The 15,397-nt window shown below is 39.5% G+C and overlaps 1 protein-coding gene across 1 annotated transcript; it reads right to left on the bottom strand.

Moving 5' to 3' along the window:
• Nucleotides 1-1,328: 1,328 nt before the first annotated feature.
• LOC103993511 (KH domain-containing protein At1g09660/At1g09670) lies at nt 1,329-11,671 on the bottom strand. Its single transcript, XM_009413602.3, has 7 exons — nt 11,321-11,671; nt 10,486-10,571; nt 9,671-9,816; nt 7,574-7,708; nt 7,384-7,500; nt 1,978-2,121; nt 1,329-1,875 (listed from the first exon to the last, which is right to left on the bottom strand). The coding sequence occupies exons 1-7, from the start codon at nt 11,431-11,433 to the stop codon at nt 1,729-1,731; spliced, it is 888 nt and encodes a 295-aa protein (XP_009411877.2). The 5' UTR covers nt 11,434-11,671; the 3' UTR covers nt 1,329-1,728.
• Between the last annotated feature and the right edge of the window lie 3,726 nt (nt 11,672-15,397).

Here is a 15,397-nt window from a genome sequence, read left to right as displayed (position 1 = left end):
AGAGAAGCGACGGCGGAAAGATATGGCAATTGGTCCGGAGGAGGGGGAGGGGATTTCAGGAGACGTGGTAATCAACCACTTGCTGTAGTTTAGGTGAGGGAGAAGGAGGAGCAGTGCTGGCCGTGGGAGGGTGATGCAGCACCTTCATCTGGTGGTATATCAGTTATTGAAGTCGGTCACCATGAACTGCACCTCTCTGTCAAGCAGTCAGGAAGAGGGAAAACGAGCAGATCGTCGAAGTCATGGAAGAGGTTACCGACATATCCGCCAGTGATGGCCGGAGCATCGTGGTTGATGGTGCATGGAAGGGCCTCACTACCTGCTTCGACCGTGAGTTCTCTGACACCTTTGAAGCAAGCCTCGTCCCTCTTGTGAGGATAAAGATGAATCTGCCACAATTCTTTCTGCTCGATTTTCAATGCTCGCACGAGTATAATAGATGAGGCGTTCCGGGTATGACTAAGTTTCACTTCACAGATTTCTCGTCAAGTAGCAGCAGAGTTAGTGAAAGTGAAGGTTTTGGAGACCATGCTGCTAGTACTGGGCCTGGCAATGATGTGGTCTGGAGACTGCTCTGGAGAGAGCTGCAGTAGTGCAATGCTGTTTGCAGCTACAGTGTTGTGCTGTTTGTAGTGTCATAGAGAAGCTGCAGCATTGCGACGCTGTTTACAGTGCGGTAGAGAAGCTGCAGCACTGTTGGAGAGAAGGTGCAATGGATTACGCTGTTTGCAGTGCGGTATTGTAGCCGTCGGAGAAGAGGGAGAGGGCGCAGATCTACTAGAGAGCGACTTTTCACCGATGAAGGACAGCCTCTTGTGCAGATCAAACGACGACGAGAAGAGAGTGTCATTCACAGCACTTGCACTTGGACTCTCACAGAGAGTACAGTGCTGGTCGTTGAAGCTGTAGAGGAGACCGGTTAAAAGCCTTCGGAGCTGTGGCTGAAGTGGTGGCATCGCTACTCAGGTGTTGCACAAGTGGTGGTAGATTGCAATCCTAGCAGCAAAAAACGCAACGAGAAGATAAGTGTTGCTCTAAGACAGGCTCTGATACCATGATAGAATGAAATGTAAAAGCAAAAACATACTTCAGTTATACATGTCGAAAAAAAAAATTTTTCTCAACTGAACAACGAGATTTCTTCGTACAGTTAGAAAAATCTCACATATAAGGCAAAAATATTGGCCCGATAAAAAGTTATAGGTATATAGAATTGTGGAATAGGATTTCAAACTTTCAATCTAACTGCGGTCAAGGGAGGGCACCATCAGTCACTGTGATGTGATGTGGATGAGATAATTTAGGAATAAAGAAAGGTAGGCATCATAGAAAGGTGAACTGAACAGATTATATTATAACTATATCATTGGTCATTTAGTCCAACCTGTAAATGATTACAACAACAAACACATACATCACTACCAAGAGTTGTAAGACAGCTCACACCATTAAGTTTTCTGATGCTTGTAACTTTGGTTAAAGAACCCAAGTGCACAAAGAATAAGCAATCAAACAAATTCAAGAGCAACGTTGCCGCTGAAGTTAAGGAAATTCTCTCCACTGATGCATTTCTATCCAAGGATATGACCAATCTGAAGAACTGATTAGGGATCATCTGGCTGGTTCCACAACCCTGCTAATGATCCCAACATCATCAACTAGTAGCCACGTGTATCAGAAAATTCTCAGCTGGCCAAGATTGAATTGACGCTGCCAAAAGATCACGGATCAACGCCCTGTTTTTGCTCGTTTCATGCTGGTGCTGTTGAACGGGGATGCACTGGGACTCATATGAGGGCTCTCTTCTCTCAAGCTGCCATTCAGTATAGCTAATTCCCTCAGTTGTTGCTTCTTGTAGTAATCCACAGATTCCTCCTGAAAGATGATAAATTGAATAGTCCCATCAAAACACTAACACTAAATGTGATTGCATGAAAATGGAGAGAGAGACAGAGAGAGAGAGATCTTGATATGTACCACGGGCTTCAGAAGATCTTCTAATATGGCAACAGCTTGATTTATACGAGCATCAATTATGTCTGCTGTAAACTCTGCCTCAACGAGTACATGCAGTGGCTCGTTAAGGTGTTCATATCCAGGTTTATCTCTAAGTTTTTCTTCCTGTTCATAAAGAAAATTGGAATTAATCGACAGGAACTTGTATGGCTTATGTAAGAATTGATAATTTCTGAGAATAAAATGACATTAGTTGTGAATTAAATTCTATAGAAATATCCACAAGATGCTAATGGTTCATATGACACTCGTATTGCTTAAAAAGCACGATTTAAAGTCCACAATGTCACGGACGATCGTCGTGCACCCGCAACACCTTTGTCAATGGATTGTTCGTCGCTTTTGTTTGCTTGTACATATGTTTAATAGCATGTTTTGTGTTGTTTTTGTGTGTTTACGCTTGAAAACTGTAAGCAAGAACAATTTATGAGGCTACAGAGCGATCGCTCACCAGAATGGGCAAAACTGCCCCAAAATGGCTCAGTTTTTGTGACCGCTCATCCGTAGTTCTAAAACATCATTCGAAGCTCCAATCCTCTTTCAAAATAAACAAGATAGGAGCCTTTGATTATGCATCGACTATCTAGCCCTAAACAAGGTGACGGTAAAGAACAAATACCCATCCCGCTCATCGCGGACTAGTTAGACCAACTGAGCAAGGCAAAGTATTTCTCTAAACTCGACCTCTGGTCAGGTTATTGGCAAGTGCGCACCTTTGAAGGCGATGAAGCAAAGACTACCTATGTGACAAGGTATGAAGCATTTGAGTTCTTGGTGATGCATTTTGGCTTAACCAACGCTCCAGCCATATTCTACACTCTCATGAACCAACTTTTCAAGGAGTAGCTAGACAAGTTTGTAGTTGTTTACTTGCACAATATCGTCGTTTACAACCAAATGCTCGAGGAGCATGTCGAGCACTTTTGAATCATTTTTAAAGTTCTCAGGAAGAACACTTTGTTCGTGGAAAGAGAGAAGTGCTACTTTGCTCAGATGAAGATTTTATACTTAGAGCATCAAATCGACGAAAGTTCCATTCGGATGGACAAATTGAAGGTGTAAGTTGTGGCGGAATGGTGAACACTAAATAAGGTACCGGAGCTGAGATCTTTCCTTGGTTTCGTCAACTATTATTAGTGCTTCATAATTGGGTACTCGAAGCGTGCAGTTCCACTGACGGAGTTGTTGAAGGAGCAGCCTTAGCGATAGTCAAGCAAATGTGAAGCAACATTTCAAGACTTAAAGGCTACTACTGTGTTGGAAGAACCAGTACTCAAATTGCTAGACTATAGGAGGCCTTTCGAAGTTCATACAGATGCTTCAGACTTCACTATTGGGGAAGTACTTATGTAGGAGAGTCACCCGATGGCCTACAAGTGCCGCAAGCTCAACTAGACCGAGCAATTTGTGCACGAGAAGGAGAAGATAGCAGTGGTTTATTATCTACAAGTTTGGCAACATTACCTTCTCAGAATGCGATTTGTGCTTAGGACGGACAACATCGCATTGAGTTACTTCTAAACTCAAAAGAAGCCCAAAGCAAGCACGGTGACAGGACTTCCTGGCTGAATTTGATATGGCAATGGAATACAAGTCCGGAAGAGCAAATGTCGTGGTTGATGCATTGAGCAGGAAAGTGGAGTTGGTAAATGTCATGCAACTGGAATGCGGAGGCCAAGCAAGTCAACTGCACTCCGACTTCCTTTCTAAGATCAGGGATGGACTGTACAATGATCCTCAAGCAGTAATCTTGATGTAATTGATCAAAGAAGGAAAGGCACAATGATTTTAGGTCCAAGAGGGACTCGTCTAACACCAAAGGGAATAGAGTTTATGTTCATTGAGTGGACAATTTGAGGTATGAACTCTTGAGAGAGTCTCACGATTCCCTTTAGGCAGGACATTCGGGTATGCACCGAATGTTGGCTCTCGTAGAGAGAGGGCCTTCTATTGGCCGAAGATGAGGACTAATGTGGAGGAATATGTTCAAATGTGTCTTACTTGCCAACAAGATAAGGTAGAGCAGCAAAAGCCGATGGGACTTTTGGAGCCGTTGCTCGTACCAGAAAGGTCGTGAGAGAGCATTTCCTTGGACTTTATATCAAGCTTGCAAGTAGTAGAGGGACTCAGATCAATACTCATGGTGGTCAATCGGTTTTCAAAGTATGCAACATTCATTGTTGCACCCCTACACTACTCAGCGGAGGAGGTGGCCAAGTTGATGATGAAGAATTTAGTGAAGTATTTGAGAGTCCCGCACAATATTATCAACGATCGAGATGCACGATTCTTGGAACGATTCTTGAACAAGTTATTCAAATTGTTGAGATCTAAGTTATACTTTTCCATAAGCCTCCACCCCCAGATGGATGACTAAATTGAAAGAATAAATTCGTTCCTTCAGCAATATCTTCGGCACTACGCAGTAATTGAAAGAGGCGCTCGGGCGCTCGCCTAGGCGCTCGGGCGAGGCGAGGCGAGGCCCGAGCGCCTCGCTAATGTCCCAGGCGGCGCGCTTCAAACAGGCGCCGCCTGGGCGCTCGCCCGAGCCTAGGCGCTGGGCGCTTCGGGCAAGCGCCTAGGTAAACCAAGTGACCGAACCAGGATTTTAGGTCTGGTTCGGTCCTGGTTCGGTTGTAAGTTGGTTCAATCGAACCAACTAAACCGATATAACCCTTACCCAACCCTAACCCGCTGTCGCTCCCGATCTCGCTGCTCGTCGCTCCTGCTCCCGCTACCGCTGCTCGCGCCTCCCGCGAGCCTTCCCTCTGCTCGCGACTAGAATTTTTATTTAAAATAGCATATTTTTATTTAAAAATTTAAATAATTATATTTATTAATTATATTATATATTTTTATATTTTAGCGCCTCGCTTCGCTTGGGCGAGCGCCTAGCGCCTCGGGCGTTTTTGGACCTTGGCGCCTAGCGCTTTTTAAATCACTGGCACTACGTGAGTGCCAACCAACGAGATTAAGTGAAGCTATTGGACAGTCCAATGCTCCTACAACTTACCGCGGAGCTCTGCATTCAACAAGAGCCCCTTCGAGATCATTACAAGACATCAGCCTTGACTTCTCACACTGTGGTGATCAGTTATACCAGGAGTAGTCCGTCAGCATATCACTTTGCAAAGGAATGGCACCGAAATGCAGATATTGCCCGGGCTTACTTGGAGAAGGTGACTAAAAAGATAAAGAAGTGAGCAAATTTAGGAAGACAACCACAGGAGTTTAAAGTCGACAACTTAGTGTTGATGAAGCTCTAACCAGCATCACTCCAATTCCTTAGGCATGAAGTGTACAAGGGACTGGTGTGCAAGTATAAAAGACACTTCCCAATTATTAGAAGGGTAGGCAATGCCTCGTACAAATTGTAGTTGCCGGTATGGCTCAAAATTCACAGTCTTCCACGCAAACAACTTGAAAGCCTACCAGTCAAATCTACAATATGCTTCCCAAAATGTTCCAACAAGACTACCCCCACCAGAGCCTCCTACAAAAAGCGAGTTGAAACCATTTTAGCGAATCTCTAGACAAAGCTACCCAACAAAATAGAACAGACCGAGTACTTGGTGAAGTGGTGAAAGCTTCCTTGAATAGAAGCCAGTTGGGAGCCCAAAGACGCCTTGCGATACGAAAAAGCAATCATCAAAGCCTACCAGCAAGCATCGATGAGGGTGTCAACAATTTAAGTGGGGGAGAATGTCACGAATGGTTGTCGCGCACCTGCAACACCTTCGTCAACGAACCGTTTATTGCTTTTATTTGCTTGTACATATGTTTGGCAACATGTTTTGCTTTTCTTGTGTATTTTTGCTTAAAAACTATAAGCGGGAATAATTTGCAAGACTACAGAGTGACCCCCTCACTAGGATGGGCAAAACCGCCCCAAAATAGCCTAGTTTTTGCGTGTCATGGCCTGTTTTCTACAGGCTGTAGTGCGGATAAAAACATCAACCATCTCAGCACCCCAAAACCCCTCGAGTGGCACTTGGCTGGATCGGGGTTTGGGGTAGTATTGGGTGCTTATTGGATTCACAAGTTCATATGTTAAGCTTATGAGAACTTGCCAACGCACTCAACACCCAGTGAGCAATCGTTTGCAGACTTGCGATTGTTTGTTTGTCTTCTAAAATCCTTGTTTTCTCTTTCCTCTCTTTTCTCTATTGCACATCAAGTGTTTGCTGGATTTCTTGTAAAACTACCCTCTTCGCGAACGTCGAGCCTTGTCCAGCTTTCGAACTAATCAATTTGCTCTTTTACAGGTCCTTCGGGACCTGAGTGAGGTTGCAACTATGTTGATTCTTTGTGAATGAATAATGCAAGGTTGCCTCATGACTTAGACAATTCTAACTAAGTCCGTGACAACACGGTAATATAGAAGAACTTCCTCAGTTACATATGATTAATTGTCTCATGTTTTGGACTTGCGTTTGAACTATAATTCCATACACTAGTCTGGGTAGAGTATCTAGTCTGTTTTTAGACGTCAATTAAGTGGTAGTGAACATGAATAGCCTTTTCGCAAATTTGCTAAAATTACATTAAACCATTTGCAATGATACACTTGGAAATAAAAAAACTTCAAAAGATGGATAAAGAGAGGAACCATCACCAATCAACAACTTATCTTTATGCTAGAAGTTGCAATGGAAGGCTATGAAAAATTGAGTGTGCATTTACTTATATAAACAAGTGTAAAGGAGAGAGCGTTATGCTACCTGATTATCACTCACTATAGTAACTCAACAATCAAATGCAAGGTAAAACAAATGAAACAGAACAAGGATTTTGTGTGGCTTCCCTTGATAAGTTTGTACTAAGGCAGCATGTGGCACCAGTACCTGCTGTGTGTTGTGCTGGAATATGTAAAATTGCAGAATATTTTGATTTGCCAAAAGAACAGCAAGAGATGACATAAAGAAAAATGGAAACACATAAGAATAATAATGTGGAGTTTCTTCATATTTCAATAAAGGACAAGAAATTAAGCATATAGGACCAAAAGATAATTTTAGGTTTTCAAGACACATTTAAACAGTTGCTGTCAAGGAAATGTTCTCAAGTATGTAGGCACTGAAGAGCGAGTCCACAATCAATATGATGACATATATTCTTCAAACATGAGAGGTCTTATGAAAGTCAAAGAGACCAAATAGCAAACACAACAACCATAAGTAATTGTTTTGGAATCCAGTGAGAACCATAGATGTCGGAAACTGAATGGTAATCTAGGCAAAATAGAAGAATTCAAAGGAATAAAGGAAACCTTACCAGTCCTTGAATAGGTCAGACAATAAATACGAAAAAGCAAATGCATCCCAATGATATCATGAAAAGACATAATAATACAAAGCATGGACATACCTTTATAGAATCTTTCACTGAACCCTGGCCACGTATATAAACTCTACATTGAGTTGAAGCTTCAACTCTTTTCAAGGAGTTCCCTCGTGGTCCCAATAGACGGCCAACAAAGTTGTACTAAATTACAACCAAGCAGTAGTCTTAGTCAATCTTCATATACCAGAGTCGAAGCTAAATAAAATTCACATACGTTAGGATACTTGTCGACAGGAACATCTAGTCTGATGACTTTCTTCACAACAGGGCTCGTAGTCACTCCAGGAGTTCCGTTCCACCCGGAAGTTGATGATTGAAGGACCCCAATCCTTTGAAAGTATTCATTTTCCTGAACACAAAAGCAGCCATACTTCAAAATCACAACAAATAAAATTTTACTAATAACTTTTTATATCAAAGTTAACCCCATGTAGTATGCATAATATATTTTGTGTGAAATGAATTGAGCAAACTATCTTGTATTAGCTCCTCCCAAATTCAATTACTTAAAAACAGAAGTCATCAGTAATCTAGTAGCCAAACAAGACCTCATGACATCCAAGTCAGCATTGATAACATTCCAATCTTATAGTTTTCTAATTTTCAACCATGTACTATATCTATGCTACTATAATAGATAATTGGTCAAGCAGGAGGCATGAACTTGGGTTCCATGATGAACATCACCGACACTTCTCACACCCCAGAGCAAGCATGTCTGCAAAGCTTTACACGAAAAGGGATAAAGAAGAGAATAGTTTTCATCAATTCAACAAAGATGCTGCAACATTTGGTAATGGAATCAGCTGTGTTTATGTGTTAATGTGTTCCCCAATTATTTAACACAAGGTCAAATGAATATCTTGCTATGCCTGCTAGGCAATCCACTTCTTCTTCTTTTCCTTTCGTTTTTCAAGACTCAAAATAATCTTTGGATAAAGGACATGTTAGATTTAAGTGGTTAATATATGAGGAAATAGTGGCATATCTTGTACCAAGAAGTTGGTAAAGACATGAGGGAGGGAGGAAAATCCAAGATTTAACACGAGCGTGGTAGATTCTTACATCCGTCAGTGAACCCTCATTGGATACATACTTTGAAATGGACGAGCATCATTGACTTGAACACTTGCTACTCATCCTCATCATTGAGCTTACAGATAGCAAAAACAAGTCCGCCAACCACCATCATATTACAAGAGAACCTACATTGTATTTGGAGCTTAATTTATGTATACTTCCTATCAATTCAAACTTCCAAAGTTAAAGAATGCATCTAATCTGATGAAAGTTATATTTCTATCCCTCTTACTGAATCCAATACTTCACGACAAGACTGAGTCTAATTGCTGCTTTTGTACCATGCAACAATCACCGAAACTACCTTTTAGGTGCCCTGATGAAGGTTACAACACCATAGCTAATTGATATGAATTTCAAGACCAAAAGAAATTTTATACTTAATCAAATATTTGGAGTATAATTAATCTGACAAATCCTTATAACTCAATCTCTTCCAACATAACCACTATATATGTATATATATCTAAATTAATTGCTTCATGGTTGACCCTCAACATCAGGACACAAACTAAACTTGACTGGCAATTGTGTATGCCCTGGAAGTCAAGGCAAGAGTTGCTCGTGATGGCCACAACTTATATTCTACTGGTTAATTGATACAAAGAGAGCACCCGAAAAAAGTAAAAAAGTTGTCAAACGGAGAGATGCGCTTAAGAAACAAATGATATGACAGACACTTCCATTCAAGTGTAGCACTGCAGAATCAAACATTTAACAGAAAAACTGCTATATTGATGGGACAACTAAAATAACAGAAATTAAGGACACCAAGTGTAATGGTGAACTTAAAATATTTTTAGATATAACATTATCTTTCGAGGTTGACCATACAAATGCAATTAAAAAGCAGGCACAGTTTTATATCAGATATTAATTAAAATGTACAAGCTATGATGTCCATTCTCAGAAAATGAAGATATGTTTACTCTAAAAATTGAATTATTACTCTCTGTTTTCTTTCATTGTTACATTCTTGTTGGACCAAATAATATCTAACTGAAACCTTGTGTATTATGACCGCAGTTTGAATATACCACACAGTATCGATAGAAGACTGCAGCTACTATATTAGATCGGAGCATAAAGATTTTTTTTATAATACAAAATAAAAGCACAAACTTTAAGAGAAGCATACAAAAGAACACAACATATGTAAGTCTAGAGAGAGGATTGAACCTGATATTACATATATAAATATGGTTCTCAAGGAAAATTATGGCATCATTACCTCTGTGTGCATCCCTGATCGCCCCTCCAGATCCATGGGTCCACCAATAGGTGGGTGCCCAGTTAACCTTAATGGAGAGAAAGGCTCAATTCTCTCATGCTCAACAAAGGTTTGGTTAGGTGCAAGACCAGAAGCCCGCACAATTTCTGCAACAACATTGTCATCTCAATCATTATGACGAATAGAAGGAAAAAAAATCTTGTGGCATGAGCCTTATGCAGCAGAACATCATTTTCAATCTACAAAATGAAGTAAATAACATGAAACACTTATGTTCAGTTGACATGAAAATAAAATGAGCACAGTTCAATAATCAAATCAAGATAGAGGTTTAACACATGTAGCAATTGTTTAGTTCATGGAAAATAGTGACAGTAAATTGGAAGACCATCTAAGAACATAGCAGGAAAACAAAATAGGCCATACAATTCTCAGAACATCAAAAGTTAAGACACTTATCCGTGTATATGATCTGAAAAAGAAGGCAGAGATGCAAGATATGTATATTTGGCCCTTCTTCCGAAAAGAGAAGGAAAAACAGAAAATCCAATTCTAGTGCCATCTATAAATATTCAGCCTGGTAAGAGATGGTATAGCTCTAATATCACTATGATCGATCCATTGAAAGATTACTAAAATTACAACTCCACAATACACTAGCATATGTATTCCCAAAGCAGAATCATCAAAATGAGTTTTCTAAGATTGCCGAATTACAGAAAATGAGAAAAATGCATATCAGAAGCAAAGACAACAGCCAAATTGGACAATTGAACATTACAAAAGCCAGCCTAGAAGCACAAGAAAACACATACCATGGTTTAGAAGCCTGTAACAAAATGGCAACACTTGCAGAAATGGCCCCAGTTTCTGCCTCTCAGCGAAAAGTTCAGCTAAATACCTGCGAAACAGCTTCACACATTTTAATATGGCAAGAATTGGACAAAACATTAAAATAAGGCCCGCTAACAGAGATGCCCAACATTGATAGAAATCACAATGACAGCACAAGTCGTGACTTTTCTGGACGGCAATTGCCTATGCATTTGATACATATGCTATCTGTTTATTTCATGCAATTGCAATTGGGCAATTGTTGAAAGACACATGCAATGTAGAACCAACTCCAACATCGTGTAGTGGTCACAGATATAAATGGTGTGGGCGGTGCTCTGTTCAACAAGCAGCTCTATGCAAATGCAACAACAAACAAGTAACTTTAGAAGTCATACAATGTGCCCTCATAGCACAAGTGACCAGCAAGTCATTAACTTCCTTTTCCTCGGCAGATGACACAACACATACAATTAAACCAAAAGAAGCAACACAAAGAGAAATACGGAATCGTGAAGAAAATTCGTAAAACGGCATCATAAACAACAATTGTTATGAACTAGCATACTTAAGCAGCTCAAGATTCAACACCTAACACTATCAAGTCACCTGAATACTGAACCCCCTAAGAATTTCAGCAATTAAATACAAATCAAAAGAAAAAGTAATAGAAAACCATCCTAGAGTGAGAAACAACCAAACCAGAAGAAATAGTGAACCAATTAAGAGCAAATACCACAATTCCAAATCCCGCCGGAAATAAAGAATCGCAAGACCCGCACCACAGCACAAGAGAAAAGGAGGGGGGAGGCAAACCTTTCCCTGTCGGAGGTGGCCGGAGACCTCATGGAGTGGTGAGGGGAAGGAGATGAGTGGACACCGGAAGGGGAGTACTGGAAGTAAGCAGGAGGTGGGATTCTTTCGTCCATGGCTTCTTGGCGATAGATTGAGACCGAAAAATGGAAGAAAAAGAGAGACGGAGCCACTGAGGTGGCAATAATTCGAAGGAAGGAAAGATCTGACTATTGATATCGGACAAGTAGAGATCAGGCTGCTCTTTCTTCTCTCCTGCTGGTGCTGCAGGCAGAAGCACAAGGCAGAGAGAAAGAGGGCTCGAGGGCTTTGGATTCTCTTTTGGCTGCAGCGTATATATACAGCTCAGATGGTCAATCTTCGCCGCTTGCTGTTGGATGACATGTTTCGAGGGTATGTCTTTTAACTTACACATTGCCTGAACAGTACATGTGCCGGTCCTGTTTTCGACTCACACGGAGAGTGTCGATCTCAACCTTTCGCTCGCTGTATGCTATCTGGTGAGATGATCGACTTGTTTGCTCTGCTCTTCTATCACAATCACTTCTTCCATTAATTATATACATATATATGTATATAAACATATGTTGTGATAAGAAACATTTAACATAAAATATTTTGGAGAGTAGAATAAATAAATTCTTTTGTAAAAAAGTTGAGCCTCGATATCATAATAAGATCAAACGCGTTTAAAACCTAAAACCGAAGTGATAGGAATTGAATTACGGAGATGATCTCTTTACTCATGTTGTGTGTTTGTCGAGACATTTAAATTGATTAGGACATTATTATATAAGTGATAAATCGAATCTTACAATTCTGAGTCCGTATATAATTGAATTGAGCATTTTAAGATTCTCAATTGATTTAAATTGTTTTGTAAGAGACCAGTTTGTCTTTAAATTAGATCGAACTAAATCTGCCTAAGATTAATCTGTGATCTCCAACACATTCCTTCCATCTTACGGGAAGTAATTCGAAGATTTCCTCATAAAAGATTAAGCACAGTAAGAGGATTTTTACACCTAATAGAACAGAAATTTTCTACATTAAGAATTGAAATACCGATCGAGAGATTAGTCTGGTTCGATAACAAGCTTTGCATCCCGGAGACAAGTGCTTAGAACAAGACATCCGAAGAGAGTTTAAACCCTCATCCCATAGGAATGAGATCCCAAATACACACCATCGAATATAGTCGAGGATGAATGATAACAGAGACACTTGCAATGGTCCAACGCTTTGTCTACAAAATATGCAAATTTAGGTACCTCTGAAACCAGATAAAGAGGCGTGAGAATCGAATACATGGATGCATGAAAAAGCAAGTGATGCGAATATATTAAAACCCAAGATTCACAGCAGAAGCATGTGAACCAGATGTTGTTTCAATATGTCGAGGAAATGAGTGAGGGTCGAATCGTGCAATGCAATCAGTAGAACATGTTGCGGAAGATGAATTCATAATAAATTCTTTGCCGCTGGATCAGCTTCTTTATTTCACATCCAAAGGTGAAGCTGCGTCTGATCTTGATAAATTTGACATGGCAAGAGTTCCTGGAATCAAAGGGTGGTTCTGAGAAGTCAATTCCGAAGAAGCATGCCAACAAGGCTTTCATTTGCAGCCCTACATGTGAACAACATAAAAAGCAAACAGAAGATATCAAATTAACCTAAAATGTGTAATAGTCTGTAATACCTCTATCTAATAAGTCTCACATGGATCATGAACTAGATTATGATTAGAATGTATTAAGACGACTCACCGCATTTTGCGACTCCTATCGAGGCACAGTCCATGTGATTTGATCATCAGACTGCAACAAATATGACATCAGAGTAACGATACAAAGAGACCAGTTCTCGGTTACCAGCTGAAATATTGTACAAAGATTCGAAAATTTAAACTACCTTAGAATAAGGGACAAATATAAGGGCAAAAATGAATTGAAGAGCAATATTTCCTTTTACCAAGTAGGAAAAACGTAATTGCTTCATTGAACCAATAATGGAATAAGTATTGGAATGCCTAAAAACAACAGACTTCATTACAAGTATAACGCTTCTGATCAGATAACCTGGTACGATAGGGATGCATCAGCACAAGCATACATAATAATTTATCTGAGTTCGATTTCTTACTATTTCGATGCTGCTTCCTTTGTGTGCTAACATATCCAATTGTGTTTTTGTTGTATGAGGCATCAGAGTATTGGTTCAAAAGCATACCAAACATCAGGTGTAAAATGTGTCTAGTAGAAATGCACAAATGGGTTATTCAGAAAGTTGCAGTAATGTCGAACAAGTTCTAATAATTACTCTAGTACCATTATACCGAGCATTATGTCATGTTAAGCTAGGTAAAATAAGATACTGTCAACGGTCACCTCCTACAAGCATTGAGGGAAAAGAAACAATTAATTACACATATGTACTCAAGTATGAAATCATTTGAAAATGTATAGCACAAGAATTTGTTCCACTTGCACAGTATCAAATAAAGTGTTGGATACAGCAAAACCCGTATAATCATTCGAGTCTGGAAATTATCGTGGAGATTCACCATGAGTTCACTTACATGAAAATACATCACCAGAGATGAGGAAAGAGTTTTCTTCCATTGTACCACAACATTCACTACAAAAAAAGAAAGAAATACATATGACCTCATTTGTAGAGACTAAGTGTTGGATATAGCAGAACCCTTATAATCACTCAAAGCAGAAAATCTGTTGTGGAGATTCGCCATACCTGCATGCAGTATTAACTGAAACAAATCACAAGTTGATACCATGAAGACACATCATGATCAAGCTTATGCAATTTATAACAATGTTGATTCTACAGGCAGCTATTCAGCACTCAAAACAAGAAGCCATATCCCAACTATTTGGTGTCTGCTACATGGATCTTCTCCTACCATAGAGCTTTATGCAAGGTAACATCTGTAGTTATCAAGAGCGTTCGAATCTCTACTCATTATTCTTAGTAATATTCCTTGGGTCTCCCCATCCCTCTTGTTGCACCATTAATTCTGATCATTGACGTCATTTCGTTATGAGATGTATAAGTCTCCTCTGAATATGCTCATACATCCTAAATACCACTTGTTCGCGAATTATAAGTTTTTTTTCTTATTTTTTTCAACTAAACCCACACTACCATCACACTTTAGCATTCTCATCTCAATTACATTAACATTATGCACATGTTTCTTAACTACCCAACACTAGTCCACATATGGATAATATCATTTGGTGGATAAAGAATCAACTTTAAGATCTAAATTTAGCTTTATACAGAAGGATTGTAATTTTAAAGCACTAGAGCATTTTATAATTTTTGCATGGCATGGCATAAGTCAAATTTTGTCCTAAGAAAGTCTCCGCAACATGGACACAGCCCAGCGAATGTGTTATCTTTCAGTCACAATATATGCTGAACCGCACGAACCAAGACAACAATTCTTAACTATAATTCTAGTGAGACAAGTAACTTTAGATGGTAATATGTTAAAGTTCATCAAGCTGATATATATGGTTAAATCTCCACCTTAGTCTCATCAAGATAGCCTGAACATTCACTAGAGTTTACTAGAATCATACAGCGTCAGTGTTTAGGTTACTTATAAGGCATGCATTTACTTGAAAATTGACTGAATGAACCAATTGAACCAATGCCATAGTCATTTGACTGATATTAACAAGAGAATGTTGCAAGAGGGTCTGATGCTGGTCTTAGTCTAATCTAGATCTCTTAAGAGAACAAGTTACTTCATGTTGGGATATCCTTATATTGAAGACCCATATCTTCAGATTCAGATACCTACAGGTGTAGCACATAACAGATTTTTTGACATCGGCTGAGTTAAACTAAGACCTGTATCTTCAAATTCCATATGTTGAATTTATTGTAATGTCTAAATAAAGATGATCGATAATGCCAACAAGCAAACAAAATGAATTTTTCATAACATGTACAATGGTTAATCGCAAACTAAATCTCAATGCTGAAGTACAAACAGGCAGCTTATTTTAAGATGAAGCAACCCAACTCCAAGATAAATTGAACCCAACGATC

Source organism: Musa acuminata, chromosome BXJ3-8 (genome assembly GCF_036884655.1).
Source record: "Musa acuminata AAA Group cultivar baxijiao chromosome BXJ3-8, Cavendish_Baxijiao_AAA, whole genome shotgun sequence".
In the NCBI taxonomy this organism is placed as follows: Eukaryota; Viridiplantae; Streptophyta; class Magnoliopsida; order Zingiberales; family Musaceae; genus Musa; species Musa acuminata.
Note: the sequence above shows the minus strand (reverse complement) of the source record. Positions and strands in the feature narration are given on the sequence as shown.